General features: G+C 40.1%; 1 protein-coding gene across 1 annotated transcript in view; it reads right to left on the bottom strand.

The window, feature by feature from the left end:
* Window positions 1–26,075, bottom strand: part of rtn4r (reticulon 4 receptor) — a 66,186-nt gene extending 40,111 nt beyond the window's left edge. The window contains exon 1 of the mRNA XM_037680881.1: window positions 25,518–26,075. Within this exon, the coding sequence (XP_037536809.1) occupies window positions 25,518–25,539 (22 nt within the window). The 5' untranslated portion in view covers window positions 25,540–26,075. The remainder of the gene's footprint in view (window positions 1–25,517) is intronic.
* Between the last annotated feature and the right edge of the window lie 699 nt (window positions 26,076–26,774).

The following is a 26,774-nucleotide window of genomic DNA, read 5'->3' as shown; positions in this document are numbered from 1 at the left end:
TGGTGCGCATATTAAATTACAAATATAAGATGTTAACTGAAAAAAAAATGTGCAAGATCTAATCCAACCATTTATTTTAATGTCTAAAACTTCAGACATGAAGATAAAATCATAAAACATTAATTCACTAGTTTTCAGCAACTTTTGTGTAAAGTTTGAATTTTGTTATCTGTTTATTTTCAGGGCAGCATGGTGGGTAGAGCTGCAGTTTCTCAGAGAGGTTGCTGGTTCAAATCCTGGCCGGGGCCCTTTCTGGGTGGAGTTTGCATGTTCTCCCTGCGCATGCATGAGTTTTCTCTGGGTACTCCAGTTTCCTCCCATCATCCATCCATCATTTTTACCCACTTCTTTTTCAGGTCACGAGGGGTGCGAGAGGCGGGGGACACCCTGGACAGGTCTCCAGTCCATCACAGGGACATGGAGACAAATGAGAAACAACCAATCACTCTCTCACTCACACCTAGGGACAATTTAGAGTTTCCAATCAGCCTAACATGCATGTTTTTGGTCTGTGGGAGGAAACAGGAGTACCCAGAGAAAACCCACGCATGCACAGAGAGAACATGCAAACTCCACCCAGAAAGGCCCCCAGCCGGGATTTGATCCGGTGACCTTCTCACTGAGAAGCCACAGCTCTACCAACTGAGCCACTGTGCTACCGTGCCACCCAGATTTCCTTACACAGACAAAAAATATGCATGTTAGACTGGTAACTCTAAATTGTCCCTAGGTGTGAGAGAGAGTGAGTGGTAGTTTGGTTTGTCTCCATGTCCCTGTGATGGACTAGAAACCTGTCCAAGATGTGATTGCTGGACATGGGCACCATCGACCCCAATGACCGAAATGAAAGAAGCAGGTAAAAGATAAAGTCCATGCTCAAAAATCCAGGTATACAATCCAACATTTTTCAGTCAGGTCATCTGGACAGTTTCTTCTAAGACTTTGTTGTTTTCAACCAGTTTGACAAGACTGTCAACAAGGAAGAGGGCCGGCAATGGAGGAGGGGGCGTACCAAAAGAGACCATCTTATCACAAGCAGAACTGGTTTGTTCCACTTTGGAGTAAGCTGTTGGGGGGAGAATCAGTTTTGTTGTGTGTTTCCTTGACTTATGAAGCCTTCTGGATTGAAGGCGAAACGTTTCAGCACAAAAAAAAAGAAACTGTCCAGATGACCTGACTGAAAATTGTTGGACAGGTAAAAGATAATGAATGAATGGATGGATTGATGGATGGATGGATGAGTAAATGAGAAAAAGTCAAGATAAAAAAAAAAAAAAAAAAAAAAAAAAAAAAAAAAAAAAAAAAAAAAACGTATTCTGGATGGAGTTTGCATGTTCCCTCCGTGCATGCATGGGATTTTGCCGGGTACTCTGGTTTCCTCCCACAGACCAAAAGTCCAACAGTCAGAACTGGTCCAGAGGACCTGACCCCATCTTGTTAGATAATATATTGTTCTACCATATTCTTTTATTTTTGCCCATCCTTTAAGAAACCACTTAAAGTAATTTCAGTTTATTCTTAAAAACATTAAATGTACTTCTGATATTATAAACTATAAGACTAATTCTGCTTGCCTCAGTTTTGAAGAAAATAAAAATATTTACTGAAGTGAAAAACTAAATGTTTGATAAACCAACCAGGGCATTAGTCTCTCCAGGTCTGCTCATCAACACAGCTGTAATGGCTGCAGCTAGTGTCTTCAAGCTGCTTGTTATTCTCCTGAGGACTTTTGGAGTTTATTTTGAAACATTCCTGGTTGTGGTGTGAATGTAGCCTACTCCAACATGGGTCCCATGTCACCTGCTGACATGCTTTTGTGTTAAGAGCTGCATTTTGACATTTTCTGTCCAACATCCAACCCTGCTGTTCAACACTGTACTTTTATTTCCACCACAAGTCAAATGTAATATTTCCACACTGCAATAACTGTGAAAATCTATAGATAAATTAATAAAATATTTCCTATGTAACAAGCTATATTTTTTGCAGTTTGACAGATTGCTGCTTGGAAGTGGTAGAAAGCATGTCATACTAAATTTACTTTCTGGACTTTGAGTTACATTAAATTAATTTACCCATTTAATATCACTATACGAGTACTATCAAATCAAAATAACCACCATTAAAGATATGCAAGATGTGTGGGTAATAATGTTACAATCAAGTCAAATGTTATTATAAAGCACCTTTAAAAAACAGCAGCTGTTACCAAAGTGCTTAATAAAATCAATTATATTAATTTAAAGCAAAAATACTGCAATAATAAATTAATTAAAAGCATTTAAAACAAAAAAAAATACTAAATTTAAAAGTAAATTTCACAATTGAGGTAAAAGTCAGAGAAAAGAGATGAGTTTTTAAACAAGATTTAAAAAAACAGGAAGTAAAGGGGCCTGTTTAATGTTGGGGGGCAGATTGTCCCAAGTTTAGACCCATGACTGAAAAAGCCTGATCTCCTCTGAGCTTCAGCCTGGGTCTTGGTAAAACCAAAAGCAGCTGATCAGATGATCTCAGCGCCCGAGAGGGAGCATAAGTTAGGTCATAGAGGTATGTGGGTGCGAGGCCATTTTGGCATTTAAAAAGGTCAAACAGGAGAATTAAAAAATAATAATTCTGATACGTACAGGGAGGGCAGCACGGTGGCGCAACTGGTAGAGCTGCTGCCTCTCAGTGAGCAGGTCCTTGGTTCAAACCCCGGTCCAGGGGCCTTTCTGGGTGGAGTTTGCATGTTCTCTCCGTGCATGTGTGGGTTTTCTCCGGGTACTCCGGTTTCCTCCCACAGTCCAAAAACATGCATGTTAGGCTGATTGGTAACTCTAAATTGTCCCTAGGTGTGAGTGAGAGAGTGAATAGTTGTTTGTGTCGTTTGTCTCTATGTGGCCCTGTGATGGACTTGCGACCCGTCCAGGGTGTACCCCGCCCCTCGCACAGTGATTGCTGGACATGGGCACCAGCGACCCCCGTGACCCAAAAATGGAATAAGCGGGTAAAGAAAATGGATGGATGGATGGACGTACAGGGAGCCGGTGAAGGGAGGACCAAACTGGTGAAATATGCTCAAACCTACAAGTTCCTGTTAAAAGCCGAGGTGCAGCATTTTGGATGAGCTGGAGATGTGAAAGGGAGACCTGACTGGCTCCAACATAGAATGTGTTACAGTAGTCTAGTCGGGTTGTAATGAACACATGGACTAGTTTTTCTATTTCAGGATGGATTATAATAAAACTCTTAGAAATTAACCACTAAACGCATAATTGTCCATTTCAAGATGGCTGCCCCAACTAATCAAACTAAAAACAAACAAACAAAAAGGCACAAAATGATTACAACTTTGTCAATTGTATAGACAATAAACTGAAATGCAATGCTGTAGTAGCTGAGAGTGATCTGTATCACACTCTTTGAACACCAATAGATCACACAAGAACTTGGTTTAAAACTTCGGCATGCGATATATGCATTCCTTTGTGGATATCTGGGTTAATTTTTTGTTGTGCAGTCAAACAAAAAGAAGATTTAGATTTCCATGTTGGTCTTTTCTATGATTTATATAAGAGAATACTGTACCGGTGTAATACAAACAGAAAGGATTGTCTTAAAGACGTGATTGATGGCCGTTATTTCCAAGTATCTCAACTGGCCAAATGGTTCTTTCCAAATTTATTTATTTATTTCATTTAAACACAATTTCTGGCTCTTGTCTAAGCTGATAGCAGCATCAGTCATCATCTCTTCTCAGACAGATAAGCCATCCGAGCGGCTCCTCGAGTACTCACTGTAGTACAGTGTGCAGCTAATGGCATAAATATACCACAGACACCCTGGCATTTATCTTTTTACTACCATCATTTCTGAGTCAATTAGCCCAGTCAATATGTTGCGTCACTTATTGCCCACATTATAGTATAGGTAAATTAATTCTATGCTGCTCAGACGCCTCTGTCAGGTTCACACCAAGGTAAAAGGTGGTCGGGTGAAATATTGACAACAGTGAATGGAAAACACCTCAGGTCGGTGATTCATGAGCGTTTCAGTGGTGAATTTATATTAAAGCAGGGACACTGTGGAGGAGGTAAAAAGTGAAATTTAAAGCTGGAGTAAAGCCTCCTTATGCAAAGCAGAAAACGAGGGACCAGAATGCAGAGGATAGCATTAGTATTCATGCTTTCTCTCTTTTTCCATGGGCTTTCTCCGTTCCCAGGGTTCTTCACTGCTGTCTGATCTTCTGCGCCATCACCAGTACTGCTATATCGCTTCCCAAGGTCCTTTCTTCCGTGTTTTATTGAAAACACGCAATGCCAGTGACAGCAATGTCGTACAGGAAGGAATAAGCTACAATATTACTTTGAAAAACTCATGAGGCTGTTGACACTCGAGTCCTCTGCTGCCGAGCAAGGCAGAGGAGGAACAAGGACGTATGCTCGAACCAAGAGGACACGTTTGAAAGTTGCTGCATTTTTTTAAGATGTGAAGTAATGCATGGAGGATTTTATTTTATTATTTTTTTTAAAACAAACAAACAAAAACAAAAAAACTAGTGAAAAGGAAAAACTTTCAAAGGAAAAATAGATCATTGGAATGTATAAATATGGGCTGGTGTGTCGATGAGAATGAGGATTTTGTCTTTCAAAACCAGATGTTTTATAGTGTGGTGGAGTTCACCCAGAATAATAATAATAATAATAATAAACACACGTATATGGGGGAGTGGTGCCGCAGAGGTTAGAGAAAGTGAGCCTGTGATCGGAAGTGCACCAGTTCAACTCCCTGATCAGGCAACATCAAAATTTGAGTAGGAAAGGTGAAGCACCAACACCCACTTCCAACCCTCATTTGCTGCACTTCTGGGCCCTTGAGTAAAGCGCTTAACCCCCACCATCTGCTCCCCTGGGTGCCCTATAGATGGCGGCTCTCTACTCCACAAATGTGGTAGTTCGGTGGTCAGTGGTTGCGTCAGGAAGGGCATCCAGCTTAACTACAATTGCCAAGTATTCATGCAAGTTAGTTCACTGTGGCAACTCCCAGGGTGATTCTACAGTCTGCCCTTCAGAGGTACACAGCCCCCAGTGCTGACAATGGCTCTTGGCTTGAACAGTGCAGTGACCATTGGCGTCTGAAGCATTTGTAATGTGGCACCTTCAGACTGTCATCATTTATTCCATATTTATTAATTTTTTTGGTGAATCTAAAGTTTTAGAACTGACTTTCCTTACAAAATCCTAAAAGATGGTTTCTAAATTTTTCAGGGTGCGGTTAAAAATTTAGGGGTACTTGAGCACCCTGAAAAAAAGGCTAAAGTCGCCACTGGCAACCCCCGAGGAAGGAGTAGACGACATCAGTCACCTTTTTACAGCTACCAAGACAATGAACAAGGAAAGTAAGTCAGAAAGGCAGTGACTCCAAGAACAGCTGGTTCTCTCAGCTGCTTACAGACACACAATAGTTATATTTACATGGACATAAGTGATTGGATTAAACGGCCATTCGGAATAAAAATGTGTCATGTAAAAACACCCCATTCAGATTATTCTGAGCAGATTCCGCTCCATCAAAAATAATTTGTATTCCGAATGAGAGGGTTGGTTTATGCAGATTCATAATCCGAGCGGTGTGCATGTTAACGCTTAATCTGATCATTTTATTTGGATTGTGGAAAACTATGTGCATGTGCAACCCATGTCTACCTCACGTATTTCCGCCTGGCTAGATGCTAATGTTAGGGAAGCAAAAACTGGTCGAAGAGCGATGCAACATTTCTACTAGAAATTTTGAAAGAGCTCAAAATTATCTGGATTAACTGCAGTTCAAATCGGGGAGTGCAGTAACGTCTGCACCGTCATTAAAACCTGGTGCGGGTTCGTTTTGGGTGCTCAGGTTTGTTTACGTTCATCCCGGAAGTAGAACTTCTTTTTTTTTAGATTTATTTTAAGGAAAATTTACCACTCTGCACATGTCAGTACTTCTATTCTGAATTAAAGCCTGCTGCATGAAAACGCTCATCGTGAACGGATTGTGCCCGTGTAAACGATACATTCGGCTTTTTTAATCCGATCAAATAAATAATTTTGTGCATGAAAACATACATAGCAATTTATGTTTTAAAATCATCAGATCCTAAACTCAACCTTTGATTAAAACTTGGGGAGAAACCCAAAGAGCAGGATCAGTTTTTGATTTTCTGAATAGCTCAGAACGAAACTATGAACAAGCTGCTTAACTTCTCGTTAATTCTGAGCATTTGTCACCAACAGTTGATTTATCTGAAGCTTGATCTTTACTTTTTCCCCCAAACAGAATGAGGGATATTTGAAAGTTTTAAAACACTGACAAAGACAACAGTCCCTTAAAAAAAATGTTAATTTAAGGGTTTGGCTACCATTAAAATAAAATTATGTCTACTTAAAACTGTTGGTAAAAATCACAATTATTTGCGTCAATTTGTAAGTATTACTGTCTGTTTACGTCACAACTCATATCCAATAATGGTCAATCAGGTCATCTGGATGGTTTCTTTTATGTAGAAAGACGTTTCACCCTGTATCCAGAGGGCTTCATCAGTCCGAGGAGTCCCAAGTAAACTGTTTTCCCCACTAAGCAGCACACTTCTTCAGTGGACCAAGACTGATGAAGCCCTCCGGATAGAAGGCGAAACATCTTTCCACAAAAAAAAAGAAATTGTCCAGATGACCTGATTGACCGTTATTCGATTTTGTACCTGGATGACTGAGCATGAACTTTGATATCACAGTTCATATAAATGTTTTGACTCTAATCAAAATAAGAATATAATTAGGCATGACTTAAATTTCATGGAAATTATTCTAGATGATCGTTAATGTATCTGTTGCCAAATTATTAAACCTGCATCCAACCAATCAGAATGGATTTGCACTTTTGATGAGATTGTAGGAGCGTTCTCAGATAATTCCCTTAATATCATAAAATATTGACAATAATAGAACAAAATAAGGAAATGTGACCTTGATTCTATCAGTTGAAATAATTCAACCTGCTCTGCTTCCCGTTTTCCTCTTTCCTTGTTCTTGATGTTTTGGGTTTATTGTGGTTGAATCACATTTTAAATTCAGCATTTCATCCTAGAAATTAAAAGATTAAAAAAAAAAACTGCTTTGTTAAGTTCTCTTTGAAGAAGGATTCAATCTGGCAACAGAAAGCCTTGGCCTTATTCTTCCTTCCCTTTCCTGTCTTCAGCGCAGTGGATGAGATATAACTGCACCGTCAGCTCAGCAACATCTTACCTCAGGTGGTGTAAGTCTTAAAGCAATCTCCTTTCATCCCGTCCTTGCTGCAGAAACCAAGCTTTGTTTGGTCCAATTAATCAACATCTGGATGATGAATATTTATTTATGTGTGATTTCTGCTTATTTGTACTTCCCACCCCACAGAGAGAGACAGAGTGCACCTGTTTCTTTGGGTTTTCAAAAAGTATAAATTGATGTGATAAGCATATGTTTATGTAGAGAAGGAGAAATGAAACACTTTTCCAGACTGCAGGCTGTTAATGGCTGCACAAATATAATTTTTTTGCACACAATCACGGCCATTATGCAAGTCCTTCATACATTTAACCTGCATAATCCTCCATTAGAAGGACTGATAATGAAAATGGGTTAAAGTACAACCAAATTGGAACATTGCAGGTCAAACCTCAGACAGTGTTTGCATGTTAATGCTGCTGATGTAACATGAAGTTACTTCTGATATCTGTTCTTTTTAGTTAGGCAGAGTTTCAGCAGTTACAAGAAGCAGCCATGGGGTTTGTAGCAGTTATGCATTCATTCATCTATACTTGCAGCAAACTTTGATTTTATATCCACACATTAGCCTATTTACATTGCTAGCCAAGAACAAAAGTAAAGAATATGGCATGAAAGCAAATTAAGAGAGCCACTCACTAAATATTCTCATGAAGGAAAAACATTGATGCACTTTTTAAAAATGTTCCCTTTGAATTCTCAAGGAGAGCTTCTGAGTCAAATAGTATTAAGTGTGAGAAGCGATCCGTTCCAGTTTTCATGACGCACATATCAGCCCTCTGTACCCGGGCCACCATCTTGACAAGTCCCCAACAAGTCACGCTGTGACTGTAATAGGCAGTTAATTACTCCTGTCTTGACCTGCCGCTAAAATGAGCTAATGTTTCTGTTATCTGTGCAAAAGTGCATTAGAGTGTGCCTCCACCGTCACCCCCACCCCCTGCTTAATGGCTTTAATTAGTTGTAAACTGAGCTTATTCTCCATTTAAGTGGATAAGGAGTCGATACTGTAATACCTCCCCAATACGCACAGCTCAAACTCTATCTAGCTAAATATGGTGGTGGTCTGAAGTGTGTCTTTCACAGCTACAGGGTCAGTGACTTAAGCACCGTGTACAGGCAGTCCTCACTCACCGCTCTGATAAGAAAAATACACAATTAGTGTGACGCTGCCTTGACAGAGAGATCGTTACAGAGAAGCTATCCCAGTGGCAGCTGCTTAATGTGGAAAAAGTTTCCACTGAAGGAGATGAGGGGCCCATTATCAGGGGAGAAATGAAGCATCTTCTAGTCAATAAAGCAAGCATATCCTGGAGATCATTTGAACGGAAATGAACATGGTGGAGGAACTTGTGAATGCAAAACAACAAAATGAGGAGAAAGCCTTTTGTTTTTGTTCCGTCATGCATAACATGTTAACATTTTAAACAAATTAACATATATAGATTTCTAGTTTATATTGGTAGTATTTTGACAATTAAAACCTACACCAGCTTTAATGCTTTTAATTCACTCAGCTGCTTCAGGTTTCAAGTCCTGAATCCTTTTGTTTTCCGATATAAGCCTCGTGGACAGCAGTCCAGTCAGTGCTGCGCTCTACTTTCTTTTTCTATAGTCCTGAATCAACATCTATCCATTACAACATGTGCGACTAGAACTGACAGGAAATACTTTCATCTCATAAAGATTTTAACATATAGCTAAACAGACCATCTTAATTGTGCAATGGCTGAATATAAATGGACTGTACTTACATATCACCTTCCTATCTTATCAAGATACTCAACGTGCTTTACACTACAATATGTGCCCTCATTTACCCATTCATGCAGCACTCTACTAGATCTCTACAGTACAAAGACTAATCAGAGCTATAGATCACATTCATACACCAATGGGGCACACATCAGAAGCAATAAAGGGTTCAGTGTCTTGCCCAGGGACACTTTGGTATGTGACTGCTGGTGGAACCGAACCCCCAACTCTTGCATTGGAGGACGACTGCTCTAACCACTCAGCCACAGCTGCCCCAGTGCACACCTGTATACATAGTGCAATTTAAGCCTGACATTCAGAAGGCACGAAGCCACAGTGTTGACATATGCTGCTTGTTAATGTTGAATCCAGGTAAATGCAGGAAACTCAAAGGCAAAAATAAATAAAGTTTATTTACAAAAACATAAAATAACAACAGGCTGACGTGGCAGCCAAACTTTCATGAACCAAGGATTTAAAGGGGCAGAGACAGAACATGACACCATGGAAGGTCAATCCACAGACAAATGGCAAGAAACAAGGAAGCAGAATAAATAGAGACGCTAACGAGGGTTGAAGACAAACACCTGTGGTGATTAGGATTAGACGCAGGTGTGACAAGAGAAACGTCACCGAGCGGTGAATGAAACATGAGGAAACAGAAATGACAGAACAGAAACACAACAATGTATTGTGGTGAAGAGAAAGTCTGGTTGTTTGAGCTAATTCTTCATTTCTACTTAATTATTTGCACAAGAAAATGTTTTAAGACTTGACAAATGTTTTTTTTTTTTTTTTTATTATTATAAAAGCTGGAAAATTATCAAATACTTTGTGGGAAACATACAGATTTCTCTGTGAAGAAGAATCATAAACTTTTTTTCCCACATTTTACAGGTGCCACTGGTTACTAGTTCATTGTTTAATCCATAACTTAGTGGTGCATAAAAATAAATTACTCTAAATGATCTGTGGGATAAAGTTAATAGAAATGGGCTTTAGAAAGAGCTCAGGCAGTGGTGGTTCCAGTAGAACAAGACATATGGTACAGACTCCACATGTTCATTTTTGTGTAAATAACTACCGGAACCACATTAGTCTTGACCAACGTCAACATCGTTGTTCACATCATTTCTTTAACTTTTGACTTCAGAATGATTTTAGAACTTTACTGTGATGACTCTTAAATGTAGGAGATTATTTTAAAATGACAAACAACACAGATATGGACAATATATTCATTATAAGCACAATTATTTTAGGATTTAAGTATTAATTCATTCATTTTGATTTATTGTGTACTATACTATAATATACTATACTAAAATAGTGCTCTGAATACAACTTAATCCATCCATCTATCCGTCCATTATCTTTACCCATTTATTCCTTCTCTGGTTGCGGGGGTCATTGGTGCCCATATCCAGCCATCACTGTGTGAAAGGTGGGGGACACCCTGGACAGGTCTCCAGTCCATCACAGGGACACATAGAGACACATGAGACAAACAACTTTTCACTCTCTCTCTCTCTCACCTAGGGACAATTTAGAGTTACTAATCAGCCTAACATGCATGTTTTTGGTCTGTGGGAGGAAACTGGAGTACCCGGAGAAAACCCACACATGCACAGAGAGAACATGCAAATTACACCCAGAAGTGCCCTCGACTGGGATTCGATCCAGCAACCTTTTCATTGAGAGGCAGCAGCTCTACCGACTGCACCACCGTGGTGCCCTGAACAAAACACGTTCCATTTTTATTTCCTATAAAAATAATGCCCACTTCATTGGCGTTAGCTTTTGTTGTTGTTGATTCCATTAATGTTCTTGTTTATTTCAGCAGACCAACATTATTTCCTCTGTGAAACTTTGTAAAAGTGCAGGTTTTGCATGCTGAATTATATATAAGCAGCAAATAGGATACTCTGCTGTGGTTACTCGTGCTTTTAAAAAATTAAGACGCAACTGTTTTTCCTGACTCTTCCTCAGGAGTTAACCGTGGGACCGTGTGGATGTAACCTGAACTTTTCACTCCTAAAAATACTGTTTGTCTGCTCAACCTTGTGTGAGCGAGCGTGCAAGAGGGGGTTCAGGCAATCAGTTTCTGCATACCTGTATGCACTCGGATGCCGAGTTTGTTCCTCTACACCATGTGAGGCAAAGAGGGGACGTATAGACTGCGCTCTGTCTCGTCTCACATTTCTCTGTGGTTTAACGCGCCGCCTATTCTTGTGTACAGTTTAAATGCAAGGTGGGAATTACTTAACAGTCAGGCACAAACTCAATATGCTAATGTCTTTCATGGCAGATATGGGAGAGGAGAAACATACCCTGTCAAGTACCCATGGCAAAATCACTATAAGATTTACCAAAAACCACCAGAATATTCCATAAGACAAGAGAGATTAAATACAAGCTGGCACTTGTTTAACTAATTATGAATTATTGTCAGTAAAATTAACCTCCTCCTGACTTTTTCGGATCATGTTGAATTACATTATGTTTAAGGAAGCATATGCCACTTGTAACTCCATCAGTTGTTTCATTAAAATGCCAGGTGGAAATTTAAAGCTCTGATTTATGCTAAGAGAGAAAACACGGATCTGTCAAAACTCATTATCAAAACAAATAGAGAAGGGTGCGTTGTAGAGAATGAATACAAAACAGAAAAAATATATATTAAAAAAAAAACCACAGACGTTATTTTTGGAAAGCATTGCTACAACATCCGTTTCTTTCCAGGTTGCAGATTTTTCACTCCCACCAGTATCTACTAGTTGGGGACCTATTGGCAGCACAGTGGGACAGAATTGGTTTCAAACCATTTTGTTTCTTGTACAGATATCATCAAGACCCCCTCAGAATAATTTGTTTACAGCTCAGAGATGGCGTGTTGGCAGTGTTCATTTCTCTCCCTGGAATAATTGCTGTGATGATAGGCTTCGCTGCAAACATAAGCAGCATGTGAACAAGACTGGAAAATCCGCAGGGCTGGAAAACGTCTCACTCCCGCAGGTTACAGACCCGCTCTGACACGACAGTAACGCGTCGCCAGCACGTTTCTTTACACCAGTCGAATCATTTTGTCTTTCCCAGTGCTTCACTTGGAAGCAGTTCATTTGCTCTTATCACTTTGACAAATAATACCACTCCAACGGTTTGATGCAGCATTCTGTTTACCCCAGATGTTGGAGCTTGTAATAATATCCCACTCCATGATGCCATTAACAAGTGACAACTAGCTGAGTCTGTTCAAAGATCAAGTTAAAGGCTGTTAGCAACAAAAAAAGTGAAATATTTTGTAAATCTTCTTTCAGCTTTGCCCTCTTCAGGGGTCACCACAGCGAGTCATCCTCCTCCAGCTCACACTGTCCTCACTCCATCTACCTCCATGTCCTCTCTAACTAGATCCATATATCTCCTCTTTGCATTTTTCCTGGCAGCTGCATTTCTAACATCATTCTACCAATATACCCACTGTCCCTCCTCTGGACATGTCCAAACCACTGTCCCTCCTCTGGACATGTCCAAATCATCTCAGTCTGGCGTCTCTGACTTTATCTCCCAGGTGTTCAATTTGCGCTGTACCTCTGATGATCTCTAAAATATTTTGTACAAAGTGCAGGAAAACAATACATCAATACCCAACAATGTTCAGTCAGGTCATCTGGACGGTTTCTTTTTTGTGCTGAGACGTTTCGCCCTCCATCCAGAAGGCTTCATCAGTCTGAGGAAACACCAAACAAAACTGATTCTCCCCCAACAGCTTTCTCCAAAGTGGGAAAAAAAACAGTTATGTTGGTGCTAAGATGGTCTCTGGGGCATGCCTTCTCCCTCATTGACAGTCATGTCAAACTGGTTCAAAACACCAAAGTTCATGCTCAGTCATCCAGGTATAGAATCCATCAATGTTGGAAAATTGCCAACAAACCATCCAGATGATCTGACTGAACATTGTTTGATTATATACCTGGATTAATGAGCATGAACTTTGGTGTTTTGAATGCATCAATATAGAAAGAAGGTACATATTAGTCTATGCAGCTGGTTTAATGAGCTATAATAAAGAAAATAAGTAATAAAATTCAGTGCGTTAAGGCAGCTTCTTTTCTTGCAGCCATATTGAATTTTGAAGTCAAGCTTTGTGTTATTCCTTAAAACTTTTAAAGATGATTATCAAAATTTGGAGGGAGGGGAGTGAGGGGTCATTTCAGACAATGACATCTGGATATCTACAAATATATATAAAAAAAACATTTAGCCTAAACATAAATTTCACTACACTATATTGGTTAGCCTTAAATTGTATCATTAGTTTTAATTCATTTTACTTGTTTTAAATGATTGCTTGACAGCTTAAGGAAACGTATAGATGAAGGATTTGGTTAATGAAAATCTCTATTTCCATCTGCAATGTACATGTATACCAAAAGTGTGACATGTTAAAAAAGGTCTGATGCGTTTATTTTGAATCCATGGACTTATGACACAACATGAGAGAAAACTGTCCACCTCAGAAAGCTAAAATAAACATATATAAGTGTGTTAAAACAGAAAATACAGGAATAGAAATAGTAACGATGATAGTAATAATGATATTCAAGAGACCCAACAATTTTCAGTCAGGTCATATGGACAGTTTCTTTGTGTGTGTGTGTGTGTGTGTGTTGAAACATTTCACCTTCCATCCAGAAGGCTTCATCGATCAAGGAAACGCACAACACAAAACTGATTCTTCCCCAAACAGCTTACTCTAAAGTGGAACAAACCAGTTATGTTGGTGCTAAGATGGTCTCTTTGGCACACCCCCTCCTCCGGTGCCGGCCCTCTTCCTCGTCGACAGTCATGTCAAACTGGTTCAAAACTAATAAAGTCCATGCTCAATAATCCAGGTATACAATCCAACAATTTTCAGTCAGGTCATCTGAACAGTTTTTTTATTTTTTTATTTTTTATTTTTTATTTATTTATGCTTGTGCCGGATGGAAGGTGAAATGTTTCAGCACAAAAAAAATAAATAAAATAAAAATGGCCAGATGACCTGACTGAAAATTGTTGGATTGTATACCTGGATTATTGAGCATGGACTTTACTGATATTCAAGAGACTTTAAAGGTTTTTTTTTTTTTTTTTTTAAAAGGGAAAAAAAAAATAAAAAAAAAAAAAACTAAAGTAAATTAGCAAACATGCAACTTTATAATTTTATCTAGGAGGTTGTGAAACTTTTACTGGTTTGGCCTAAACCCATTCAACTTATGGACCATGTGAAAGTTGTTCCTGCCAGCTTCCAGGTTTGTTTAAAACCCATACACCACTCTGACTTTATCTCCCCAGCCCTCCCCAGTGCTTCCTCTGAGCCCGGCAGATTACAGATATTATATTGGACGCCCTGACAGGCTAGTTGTGGTCACATTTAATTTGCTTTGGCCTGATATCTGCACAAGATAATCAACATTTACACCCAAGAGTGAAGTGAAGATTGTCAAAGTGCATGTGGGTAAAACAGTAATAAATTCATAACGTAAAGAATATTCAACACAATGTGGAGAGCGATGGCAAAAAAAAAAAAAAAAATAATAATATGGTACAGAATATAAAAGAATATGCATTCAGCTTACAATCCACAGGGACAAGAGGAAAGTAAAGATGAAGCACCCTTGTCAGATTTGCATTCAAATAAGAATAATCTACAACGGGCCCCGGGATGACAGAGAGCAAAACCTGATTCACATGGGCACCCCTAAACACAGACCTTCCATCTTAGCTAGGAAGAAGTTGTTTTATGTAGTGGGTTTTTTTTGTGTTCTTTTCTGTGCGGGGGCAGTCCTGTTCAATTACATGCAGATAAACACAAGTGTTCTTTCAAACTGAAGGTTATCGGCTAGCCTTATTGTTGCAGACGAGTGGGATCTCCATTGATTTCACTGTAAAGCTTGTCAGTGTGTTTAGAAGCTCTTTACCCCTCCAGAAGAATTATGTTTCCTTTTGTACAGGTCCTTTTATTCCCACATGCTGTTTGTGCGTGAACGATGTCACACATCTAACATTTGTGGAATTTGTATGCGCGGCTGCCAAAACAAGTATATATTATATATGTTTTACACCTATTCCTAGAGCTTTCACGTCTACAACAGATCAATTTCCCCCGAGCTGAGGAGTGACAACCCATTTCTTTTAAAGGGCTCCACATACATATTCCAGGTGTGATCCTCACACACACATCCACTCATTACTGTAGTGGATGCAGCGCAAACTGACCGAAAGTGCAATCTCTAGTAGAAATCCTGCAATTGCTTTGTTACAGCAAAGCCTATGTATCTGTCCGACTAATTTATTGTTAGCTGTGAACCTGAGCTGCTTTTTGTACCTCCCACTGCAGAGAAACCGTTCAAGGTTTCTCATGAACCCTTCTTGAAATGATTTTGCTCTGCATGAAGACTAATCCAATCCAAGAATTATTGCAGTAAACAAAAGTGGCAATTTGAAGCACATCAACAGTTTGATGCCAGTGATCGAGGCAAGGCGTTGCAGTGAAACACCAACTCCCATATGTTGAGTTTGCAAACTAACGGCGACAGAAGGCGTACTCATGGGCGATGATGGGAAACCTTGGTTAGTTCATTCCACGTCACTACAGCTAATGAGATCAACATGACTAAAAATACCCATGAATATTTATCTTCCCCAGGAGAGATAAAAACTGGTTCATCCTTAGGATATCCTTTATTTAAAAACTTGGCTCATTTACATTTTACAGCCCAGCTGTAGAAGCACAGCAGCTAGAATTGAAAGCAAGCTTCAAAATCAAAATGTGCGTTTGCAAAAATGCAAATAATACTAACAGTGGAGGATTAAAACTAGAGTTTAATGGAATTAGAGATCGCAGAACTTCTTAAAAGGAAACAAACCTTACATTTTTTACAACAGCAGCTACTACGATGCTACAAAAGTTCATTCTTTTCTGTTTTATATTAAACCACACTGGTAACCCTACAATATCATTCTACAGAAAAGAAAAAAAAGATCTAATAGATGAGTTTAGGTCATTACAATAGTTGGTTAAAAAAGTTCAAAAGATACAAAAAATAAAAACGTAAGGTCCATCAAAACCGTGACATTATTGGTGACAGAGGTTAGAGAAGGTGAGCCTGTTAAGATCGTCAATTCAAGGCCCCGGACCAACAACATCAAAAACGTGGGTGGGAAAGGTGAAGCACCCACCCCTGCCTCCACCCTCACTTGCCCCACATAGGAACCTTGAGCAAGGCTCTTAACCCCCACCATCTGCTCGCCTTGGTGCCCTAGATGGCAGCTCTCTGCTCCACACAGAGGGCTGTGGTAGCTCGGTGGTCTGTGGTTGTGTCAGGAAGGGCATCCTGCGTGGAAACAATTACCAAGTCTTCGTGCGAGTTAGTTCGCTGTAGCGACCCCAAAGAAGGGAGCAGCCAAAAAAAGAAAGAATAAACAAATAAAACATTTAAGGTTTCATATAAGGAAGAAGCAGGTAAATATGATGGATGGATGGATGGATGGATGGATGGATGGATGGATGGATGGATGGACTTCAAATGTAATTAATGGTCGTTTCGTCCTGCATGCCCAGTTTACAGTTAAGTCAATTTAAGACGGATAATATCTATTAATTCTGTCAGTGAGCTTCACTTAAGATAGATATTTATGTCTTAAAATCTTAGGATTCATCTACATTGTATTCACTGTATAAAGTACAGTGAAAATTAAATGTTTTAAATCACCCATCTTTTCTTTAAATTGTACATTTAGGGATCAATACTTTGAAAACGAAATCTGGTAAAGTGGTTGTGAGCAAATATTCTATATGCTTCTGAAATTCAGTTTTTATTTTTATTTATTTTTTTACTTTTGACTTTGTCGGCTTATCTCATTCATTTTCTGTTCAATCTTTATACGTGGCCTTTTAAAACAGTTTGTGTAAAATGCTAAAAGCAGGGGAAAATGGGCAAGTGGTGAGCCAAAAAAATAATTAATAGACCTAAAAAGCTTTCTGGATTAAATGAACAGAATCTGGAAAAAAACACGCCCTTAGGAGGAAAAATAAATTAAATACTGAACTGAACCTGTCAAATTTTCAGTTTAACACTTAAGTACCTAAGACTGAAATGTGTTTTTTTGTTTGTTTTTTGCCAAGTTTCCAGTCATGCATGGACAGCACACTGGTTCAACCCTTGAGTTTATGAACTTTTTCATGCCTGAGTAGTTCATTCTTTAGAGATAAGAATAAATAGCATTATAATTTGAAAAGGGATTCAAGGGTATAGTAATTGTATCTTCTTTAAAGGAAAAATTACTGGGACAGAAAATGTCTAATCCACATGCTAAGCTTTGATTTGTTGCGGTATTGATCATGCTTGCTTCACTTGAACACTCCTTCCATCCTGGATCTGCAGCTACTTTATAAAAAAAGGCAGTGCAGCCAGCACAGGGAGGAGCAGAGAAGGGTCGACTTGTAAGGCAGACAATGTCTCCATTCACACATCTAATTTAAGAGCAGCGTCTGCTCTACCTAATTAACAATTTACTAGGCCATCAGTCAGTCTCACCACTGTGGTATAATCAGAGTCACCAACGTTCATGTAGCTGTGTGCCCACTATCACATCTACATTAGGATGAGAAGCGCCATCCAGGTTTTAGCGATACTCAAGTAGAAAAATGGACACTTTTTGTTGCAAAATGTTGCAGTGCATCAAAATGACCTGCATGTTTGACAAGTCAGCCATCTCTGTTTGAGCTGCAGTTGTAAACTGATATTGTTAATGGAATTAGGGAAGGCGTATTTATGCAGGAAGAGGCTCAAAGTCTTTATGGGCTCATCCTGCCTGTTTGTGCTGCTGCATCGAGACAGTTTTTGTTGAGGTTAAAGCTTCTGAAGGGTTTGATTTGATCTTCTCTGAATGCATAGACACCTTTGGGGGATTATGAAACAGTGTCAGAGCGGATTTTCGTGAAAATATAAATACTCTCTCAAAAAACTCAACTGCTTCGTCCTAAAATTGCATAACGCTACGTCATTTCTGTTTACCAACACTCTTTTTGGAGACGCGCAAAAAAAACAGTGGTTTGATTTTCTAAATTTGGAAAAAGAAGTGAGATTATGTGTGCATGTGTGTGTGCTAGTGGATGGTGGAGACGTGGGAGGAGTGTCTCTGCTGGTTGTCTTTCTAAATTTTCTAACAACACAATAATAACCCACAGAGAGGATTAAGAACCGGCAATCTGGGAGGATAGCATTTTTGGTTTTGACTGCTTTACATTTTCGCCCCTTCGCTTTCTCCGTATAAACAAATAGAATTTCACTCGTTTATCCACTTAGTGCCTCTGTCTGGCTGATTAGCAGTGAAGGGCTGAGAGAATGGGATAACCTCAAGTGGTTGGTTCCAAGGATATCTAAGGCCCGCATGCTTGTGTGTGTGCATGTGTGAATGCACTGTATAAACAAGTGCAGTGCGACTTGAAGGGTGCGCCCAATTAAAGAAGCTCCTGAAGCAGTGTGCTCATCAGGATGCGGTGAACATAGCAGATCCAGCCTCGGATAGCTTGCTGTGGCCTGTCACTGTAACTAAGGCGCTAACGCTCCCGGATTCACAGCACACGGTACTGACATCTTTATCATTGAGCCACCATAAGCACCAGACGAAAATAAACACAACTGGTCACAGAACTGGTTTGCCCTAAATGCATGTAAACACAGAACCGCAGAGCAAACATTTGGTGCAGTAATAAAAATGTAAAATGTTCATGCAATTGCTGATAAGATTATTGTGAAAAACACATTATTTCAGAGGAAAGCATTATCAGATATTTATGTTGCCTGTTATGCAGGAGGCAAGTGTTATGCAGATCTTCATATTTCAGCTTTTCCCTCTTCAGGTGTCTCCACAGTGAGTCATCCTCCTCCATCTCTGTCCTCTGCATCCTCTGTCCTCTCTGCTTCCATATGTATCCTCATTGTCATTTTCTTGGCAGCTGCATTTCTAACATCCTTCTACCAGTATACCCACTGTCCCTCCTCTGGACATGTCCATACCATCTCAGTCTGTTCTCTCTAACTTTATCTCCCAGTTGTTCAACCTGTGCTGTACCTCTGATGATCTCATTCATACTCTTATCCATCCTTGTCACTCCTGTTTCCAATTTTTTTCTCCTGTCTTTTTGTCCATGTCTTTGTCTCCAGACCATACAACATAGCTGGTCTCATCACTGTCTTGTGAACTTTTCCTTTGACCTTTGCTGACACCCTTTTGTCGCAAATCACTCCTGAAACTTTTCTCCATCCACTCCATCCTATGTGGACTAGAGGAATACATTTTTTGGGGAGTCCTACGGGTCACGGGAGTCCCGCAGGATTCCGGCGGGACAGGGGTCAACTTTATTATTACTCATTACTGGTTGCGATGGGATGGGATGAAAAGTTAATGGGAGCAGACGGAAGCAGGAAGCAAACAAAAGGACAAAAAAAAAACATATTTTACCACAGATGAACGGTTCCTGTTGCCGTATCTTTTGAAATCAAACTGCAGAACACACAGTAATATACAATGGAACGAGTACAAGATCAAATCAAATTCAGTGTATTTCCTAAAGACTAAACGAAGAAGAAGAAAAAAAAGGGAGCAGTACAGGAGCAGAAGTCATGTTACCATGAGTGGGACGAACAGGAACTTTTTTTTTTCACTCTGGACCAGGATTGGGACAGGACAAGATTATTTTATATGGGAGCGGGACGGGACGGGAGTAAAAATCCACTCCCATGTCATCCTCTAATCTGGACTCTTTTTCTCCCACCTATTTACCACACTCCCCATTTTCATGGACAGTGGACCCCAAGTACTTTAAGTCCTGCACCTTTGTGACCTTTGCTCCTTGTAGCCTCACGGTTCCACCTGCTTCCCTCTCATTTATACACATGTACTCTGTCTTACTACGGCTGACTTTCATTTCTCTTCTTTCAAGTGCATACCTCCACCTCTCCAAGTTCTCTTCCGCCTGTTCCCTGTTCTCACCACAGATCACATCATCTGCAAACATCATAGTCCACTGGAATTCCTGCTCGACCTCATCCACTGCAAACTTTATGCAGATTGACAAGCTTTAATTTATTGCTCACACAGCAGAAGGTGGAGAAATGAAAATGCACCAAATATAATGAAAAAGTATTTTACCGTCTATGCTTCTTTTTGTACTTGATCAGGCTGAATGAACAGGGGGCTGATGTGCTATTATTATAGGTGTGCAAACAATGTACAGTAGTTTTGTTTTTTTTAAATTTTATAAAGCAATAAATTAAAATTACCTGTAACTTTACATTTTACACTGCCTTTTAGCATTTGTAGTTCTGCATTTACATAAAAAAAAAGGTGCAACTCAAAATAATAATGATCAAACCATCAAAATAACTTTTTTTATTGTCTGTCAATCAATTTATTTACTGAATGTCCAGTACTTTTGGGCAAATACCTGTTTGGGAATCAACTTATTAATGCAGAAAAATAAAATAAAATAAAATCCAACAATGATATTGCTGAAATTGTATTTAGTGACAGATAAAAATATGAAATAAATTCATGCTTCGATACTCATCCCAGTCTGGAGGTAAGCATTAATGATAATAAAAAAAAAACATTATTGCCATATTTGCTGCATTGCACTGGAAAAATATCTGGCTAAAGATAAGGAATTGCATCTTGGAGATAATGTTTCTCTTTTGGATTCAACGACTTCATGCTGTTTTCACACAAGTTAAGTTTAGTCTATGAGAAGGTGAGTTGGCTAAATAACTAACTAACGAAATAAATAGACAGACATGGGAAAAATCTTTTTCTAAAATGGATGAAAAGAAATTGTTTTGTGTAAAAATGGCAAATTCCAAGACAGAATATTACACATTTTGGAGCAAACGCTGTTTTCATAATATAAATGATCTTGTGGCACAACACAATATAACAAATCCTTCTCTTCATATTGTTAGTACGGTTTTGATTTTGGTTGCAGCTATTAACAAGATGAAGCAATTTAAGCCCAACCATAATCTTCGTCTGACCCACATTAACGAGTTTTTTTTTTTTTTTTTTTTTTACTAAGTAAAAGGTGGCATTAAATTAACAAGGGTGTTTTCTTACCAATATTAGGGGGTTACTATTCCTCAAAGCTTAAAATTTAAGCACTGTCTTTCTTTTACAGAGATTTTTAGACACCTTGTGGCATAACTGTAAATTACAACCAACAGCACACATCAGTCACACTTTTTTTAAACCGATAAAACAGTTAAAGTTGAATTTATTGTTGTTTGATTTAGTTCAATGGGGCTGACTTTGAAGCAAAGTATCCATGCACTCTGCAAATGCACCTACTCTAAAAACAATCAAATCAACCTGTTTTATGTCCATGTTATTCCAATAAATATTTTTTTTTCTTTTCTTAGATCCTCCATATTTATTTAATCCTTATTTATACAGTAGTCCCTTGTTTATCGCAGGGGATCTGTACCCTGGAGCCTTGCGATAAGTGGAAAACTGAAATAGTTATAGTAGTATAGTAGTACATGTAGTAAGTAGTAGTTTATTTTAGTGTGTGTATATATATATATATATATATATATACTGTATATATTAAGGCGTTATAAACCCTTCCCACACTCTTGCAATATTCTAAACAATGTTTCTAAACTCTAAACGCTCTAAAAGAGCACAGGATGTCATGATTTCAGCTCTCTGTCTCAGCTGCTCTCTGCCACCTGCGAGCTCTTGGTCACACCCACTTTTCCACTGCAGAGCAGAGATCAGCTGATCAGCTGCAGTAAGAGGCTTCTCCTGCAGCTTGGGCTGCACACAGGTGCTAAATAATTTTAAATAATTTATGTTAAATAAAAATTCCATGCCGATCGTGCGACTCATCCATCAATCAGCCAATTGTGTGTCATGTCCAAGCTTGCTTTAAAAAAAAACGCGATAGAGCGACTCCGCGAAAAATGAACCATGAAGTAGCGAGGGACTACTGTACAGGTTCATTGAGTCATGAAGACTCGTTTTCAAGAGAGACCTGTTTGGGGGCAGATTATGTTGGGGGTAATGGCCTTGCTCAAAGGCCCAGGGTGGAGCAAATGATGGTGGAGGCAGGTGTGGGCGTTTCATCATTTCCACCAACATTTTGATGCTGTCGGTCCGGAGAGTCAAACCGGCGACCTTCCAATCACTGGTCCACCTTCTATTGCCTCTGTGCCACCATGCCCCATTGATATAAACTGGAACTTTAAAAAACTGGAAAAACTGCCCAAATTAAACTGGGATATTCAAGCTAAAAATAAACAACAACTGGGAATAAAAGCTAAAAATCTCTAAATCTTGCAGGATCAGCTGCTTTGATCCCCGTCCTTCCCAAGACATAAATTATGGTCCAGAACTGTGCGCTGCAGGGATGTTAAAATTCCACCTGTCTTGAAGCTTACACCTCAAACCTGCCAACGTGTGAGGCTTCCTTCTGCCTCAGTGTTGATGACGGTCAGTCACCAAAAACAACCTCAAGTAGAACACACACACACACAAAATGCTAAAGCAGCAATCAATTTTCTTTTGTGTTGTTGCAGCATCCCACTGATGGAGAGGCACCTTAACAAGAAAATATATCTGTCTTCATTTTCATTTACTGCCTCCCATTTCTTCACACCTCCCTATAAAATAACAGAACACACACACATAATCTCTGAAGCCCTCCACCTGTGCTTTTGTAAACATCCATACAAACACAAAGACGGATCAATTTCTCTTCCAAAAGGTTAGAAATGCCTTGTCTCAAATGTGAGACTGTGGCTCAGCGTTTGATCTCTAATGCAAATCAGCCATCCATCTATTTTTTTTTTTCTTCTTTTTGCATGTCGTCTTTTCTTTTACAGCCTAAAACACTCTGTCATGTGAGGAAAGTAATTCATCAAGCTGCATCTCCTGGCCTAGTTTTGAAACCATTGTTGTTTTTCTTCTGGAAAAGAAATTAAAAAAAAAAAACACTAATTTGACGACAAAAAAATAAAGTCCTCATTGTGTTGTGGTTTAAGCCTCTTCAAGAGAAAGCTTTCAGTTCCACCATAATGGTTTTAACCATTCATTTGCACTTTATTGGCTTTGCGTGACAGCAGACAGGGAGCAACGACACCCCCGAGCAACAGCTTTCCCACAGAGGCATTTGATCATATGCTGACTGGGTGAAAAAGAGTGTAAATTAAAGTCCCTCCTCACCCTGACACTTTAAACACAAGACACGACAGGTCGTATTTTCTCAGCCAAATCAGAAGCCAGAGAGATGGATACCAATTACATAAAAAAGGAAATCAGACATATAGGTGTCTGTCAGTGGCCTGGTGCTAAATCACAACAACAGGATGATGAAAAGTTGCCCGTTGGGTTTGAGGGACCCAGAGCCATTCTTAGCCAGTGATGGGATGTGCACTTGAATTTGCATCACTCTGTGACATATCAAAGAGAATACACAAGCAGATGTGCCGCTTTGATTTTTGCGAGATGCTGAGTTATTCTGCGAGCACACAATAATACGAGGCTTTGTTACACACCACAAATGGCTGGGTTAAAAACATCCCACTTTGTAACCAAGCGTAGTGTGGGTCAGATTTGGACTGAGCCCACCCTGGACCTCGTCATGGTTGGTTAGTTCAGTTTGACCCAGAGTACCAGGTGAGCGTCCTGATGTTTTTTTTCTAGGACTGGAAAATAGATCACAAATTTATTGTCATGGCGATGTCAGTGAGTGCAACATAAATAATTTAAAGGACTGCTTGCGCTGCAGTAAACCATAGGCCATTACAGTTTAAGTACCATGCGTTCATGTTCTATATGCTAAGAATAAATTTGGTCAATCCAATAGATAATCCTCGATTCCCATCCCTGGTTTACATGAAAAGAAATTGTATAAAATAAAGAGAAACAAGTAAAAATATGGGATTCTCGCAACCGATATTGACGTTGCAACATTAAAGCACATGAACATAGTTTTTTTAAGATTGTGCAGCTCTATTTTCTACACAAAAACTCTGTTAAAATAATGTTGATTAATTAGAAACACTAACGACTTTAGTCCAAAATCTGCATTATTAGTTACGACCACTGCTAGATTGCTAGTGCTAACGGCTATAAGCGCCAAGTAGCATCAGCTAATGTCATTTTAGGAGCCCAAACTTACTGTCTACTGCAAACTGGTAAATAAAAAAACCATTCTGAGTCAACATTTTCCAACAGTTGTTGTTTTCCATCTTATCTTTGTTACATTTTAAACCAGAGGTCCAGTCATGTTGGAACTAGTCAGATTAAATGACGGATGGATCCTGACATGGCCCATCTCACATTTTAACCCAACATGTGGTGGAACCAACCCAACCCAACCTTTGACCCAGCTTCAACCCACAAACTGACTTATCCAAACAGCAGCAGTTTTCAGTGTGTGCCATGGTGCTTCTGTTTTAGCCAGAACATGGTGAGGAAGATGGAGTGTGTGCAGCAGGTTGCATAAGCACTTTAAGTGTGTGTGTGTGTGTAGGGGTGGGGTCTGATGGTCTGATACATGTGGGGCTGTTCTCTCAAGCTTCTGATGCCACAGACTATTTCACATAATCTCCTAGTGATGCTCGTCAAACAGCAACTTTCCATTCTATTCTATCTCTGCACTGCATGGAGCTTTTTTTTTATTTTTATTTTTTGCACAATAGAAGCTCTGGTACATGCAGGTGCAGGAAGACGCCAGGTGCCCCCACCACACCACATGCACACTCACACACCTATATGTGTGTGCGCATGCATACACCAGCCAACAACAAGCTCCTGCCAGGGAATTAAATCCTTAACCATTGCTGGCGGAACGTGGGGGAACATTCATGCTCTCATTAGAGGAAGTCCAAAACCACCAGGCCCAGTTTCCTGTCACTGAGTGGGACGATGCCACAAAAACACCAGTTATAAGCCAAGGAGCTGCGGCGTTACGGAGCCGCCAAGCGGACCATCTGCAGCCTTCATGTGTGGGTTAAGTTCATATTATACTGAGCATATTGATCATCATAAACATAATGGACTCTCAGACAGTGCGTCTCCCTCATGTGTGCACAATAAAAAAAAAAAGCTTTGATTTACTACTCAATTAAGAGCCACCAAGTCAAGGTCGTTTATCCCCGCAACTGATTTTTACGCATCTTGTTTTTACTCTTCCAAACCCTTCCCAAATCTGGATCCTTCAATTCAGGTGTGTGCGCGCACATTATTTATTTATTTACTTAGGCTATTTGTGTATTTTATGAAAACCAACTCCAGTCAGGACACCTGGTTTTTCTGTCCATCCACAGAGATGTGGCACCGCACAGAGGTGGATTTAGTCAGTGCGCGGAAAACCCAAAGAAAGCCCGTTCTAATGTGGAAACTTTACAAATAAGAAGCTCCACGATGTCTAATACTCACCATCAAAAACGACGGTCCTCATGGTGGTTTGGATGGGGGTGTAGTCCAGGAGAAGCGCAATAAATCCAAGGGGTTTGACTTCCGTCGCGCGCGCAGATAAGATAAGATATCCCCTGCTGGGTGAAATTTATGAGTGGTTGCAAATCCAGCGCGTGAGGTGGGAGAAAACGGACCCACGGCAAGCAGCCTCTGTGCGCACCCTTCAAACTTCAGCCGCAGCTCTTCCCGAGCGGCGAGCCGCGTCTCCGGATGAACCCCGGCTCAGTCATGAGGACTGGAAAACAAGTCAGCAAACATCCAAACGTGGGATCAGTAGGCTCGACACCTCCCCCATAAGAAAAAACAAAAGAAAAAAGGGAAAGCGCGCACGCATACGCAGCTCTGGAGGAAATAACTCCCAAGTGTTCCGGATGAAGTGGAGACTCAGCGACGCACCAGATTAGAATCCATCGTATTTCTGTGCAGGACCCAGTCCGATCACTTTGCTCCACTGTTGGGTTCAACGCGGAGGGAAGTGTGTGTGAGATGTGTGTGTGTGTGTGCGTGTGTGGCGTGAGCCGCACTGGTGCGCATCAGTGTGCGCTTACCCGGGCGAGGGGGAGACTGAGGGCGGGGCATAGAGGGGAGGCTGGGGGGGGGAGGGGGGGGGGGGGGGGGGGGAATCCAAAGATGAATCTTTTATGGGTCTGTGTCCACGGTACAACAAAAATATCACTCTTTTCCCCCATAACTTTTAAAATTTATAAGGGAGGGGGGTCCACGCTGCGTCTCACGACCCTCGCACTTGGGAGTTATTTTTAGAACGAGGTGGATTTGTCCAGATTTTTCAAGAGTGACTCTGAGGCCTAATGACATTTCTTACAGCGCTCTGATGAATGTTTTATGCGCAGAGGGGGGTGGGGGTGGGCGGAATGGGGGTGTGACGTGAGGCGAATCTATTTGTATCTGGACCAGACACCAAAATAAAAGGCGCAGAGCCAGGTCTGATTCTGGGAGGATGTCTTCTATCAAGTTATTATTATTATTTTATTTTTGTTACCAAATATTTAGTTCTGTCTGATTAATTTAAGCAAATATTCACTTCCAGTATAGTTTTTTTTTTTTTTTAAGGACTCTTGTTGAAGCGACTGGACTGTTGAACCTCCAGCCGCACTGACAGTGCTCATGGACCACAGCAGTTCAGGAACAGTCTGCTCTGCATCTACACTGGGTTTCTGATGAAACCCCAGAACTGGGGGGGGGGGGGGGGGGGGGGGG

This window comes from Nematolebias whitei, chromosome 8, assembly GCF_014905685.2.
Source record: "Nematolebias whitei isolate Nwh7 chromosome 8, NemWhi1, whole genome shotgun sequence".
Classification (NCBI taxonomy): domain Eukaryota; kingdom Metazoa; phylum Chordata; class Actinopteri; order Cyprinodontiformes; family Rivulidae; genus Nematolebias; species Nematolebias whitei.
Note: the sequence above shows the minus strand (reverse complement) of the source record. Positions and strands in the feature narration are given on the sequence as shown.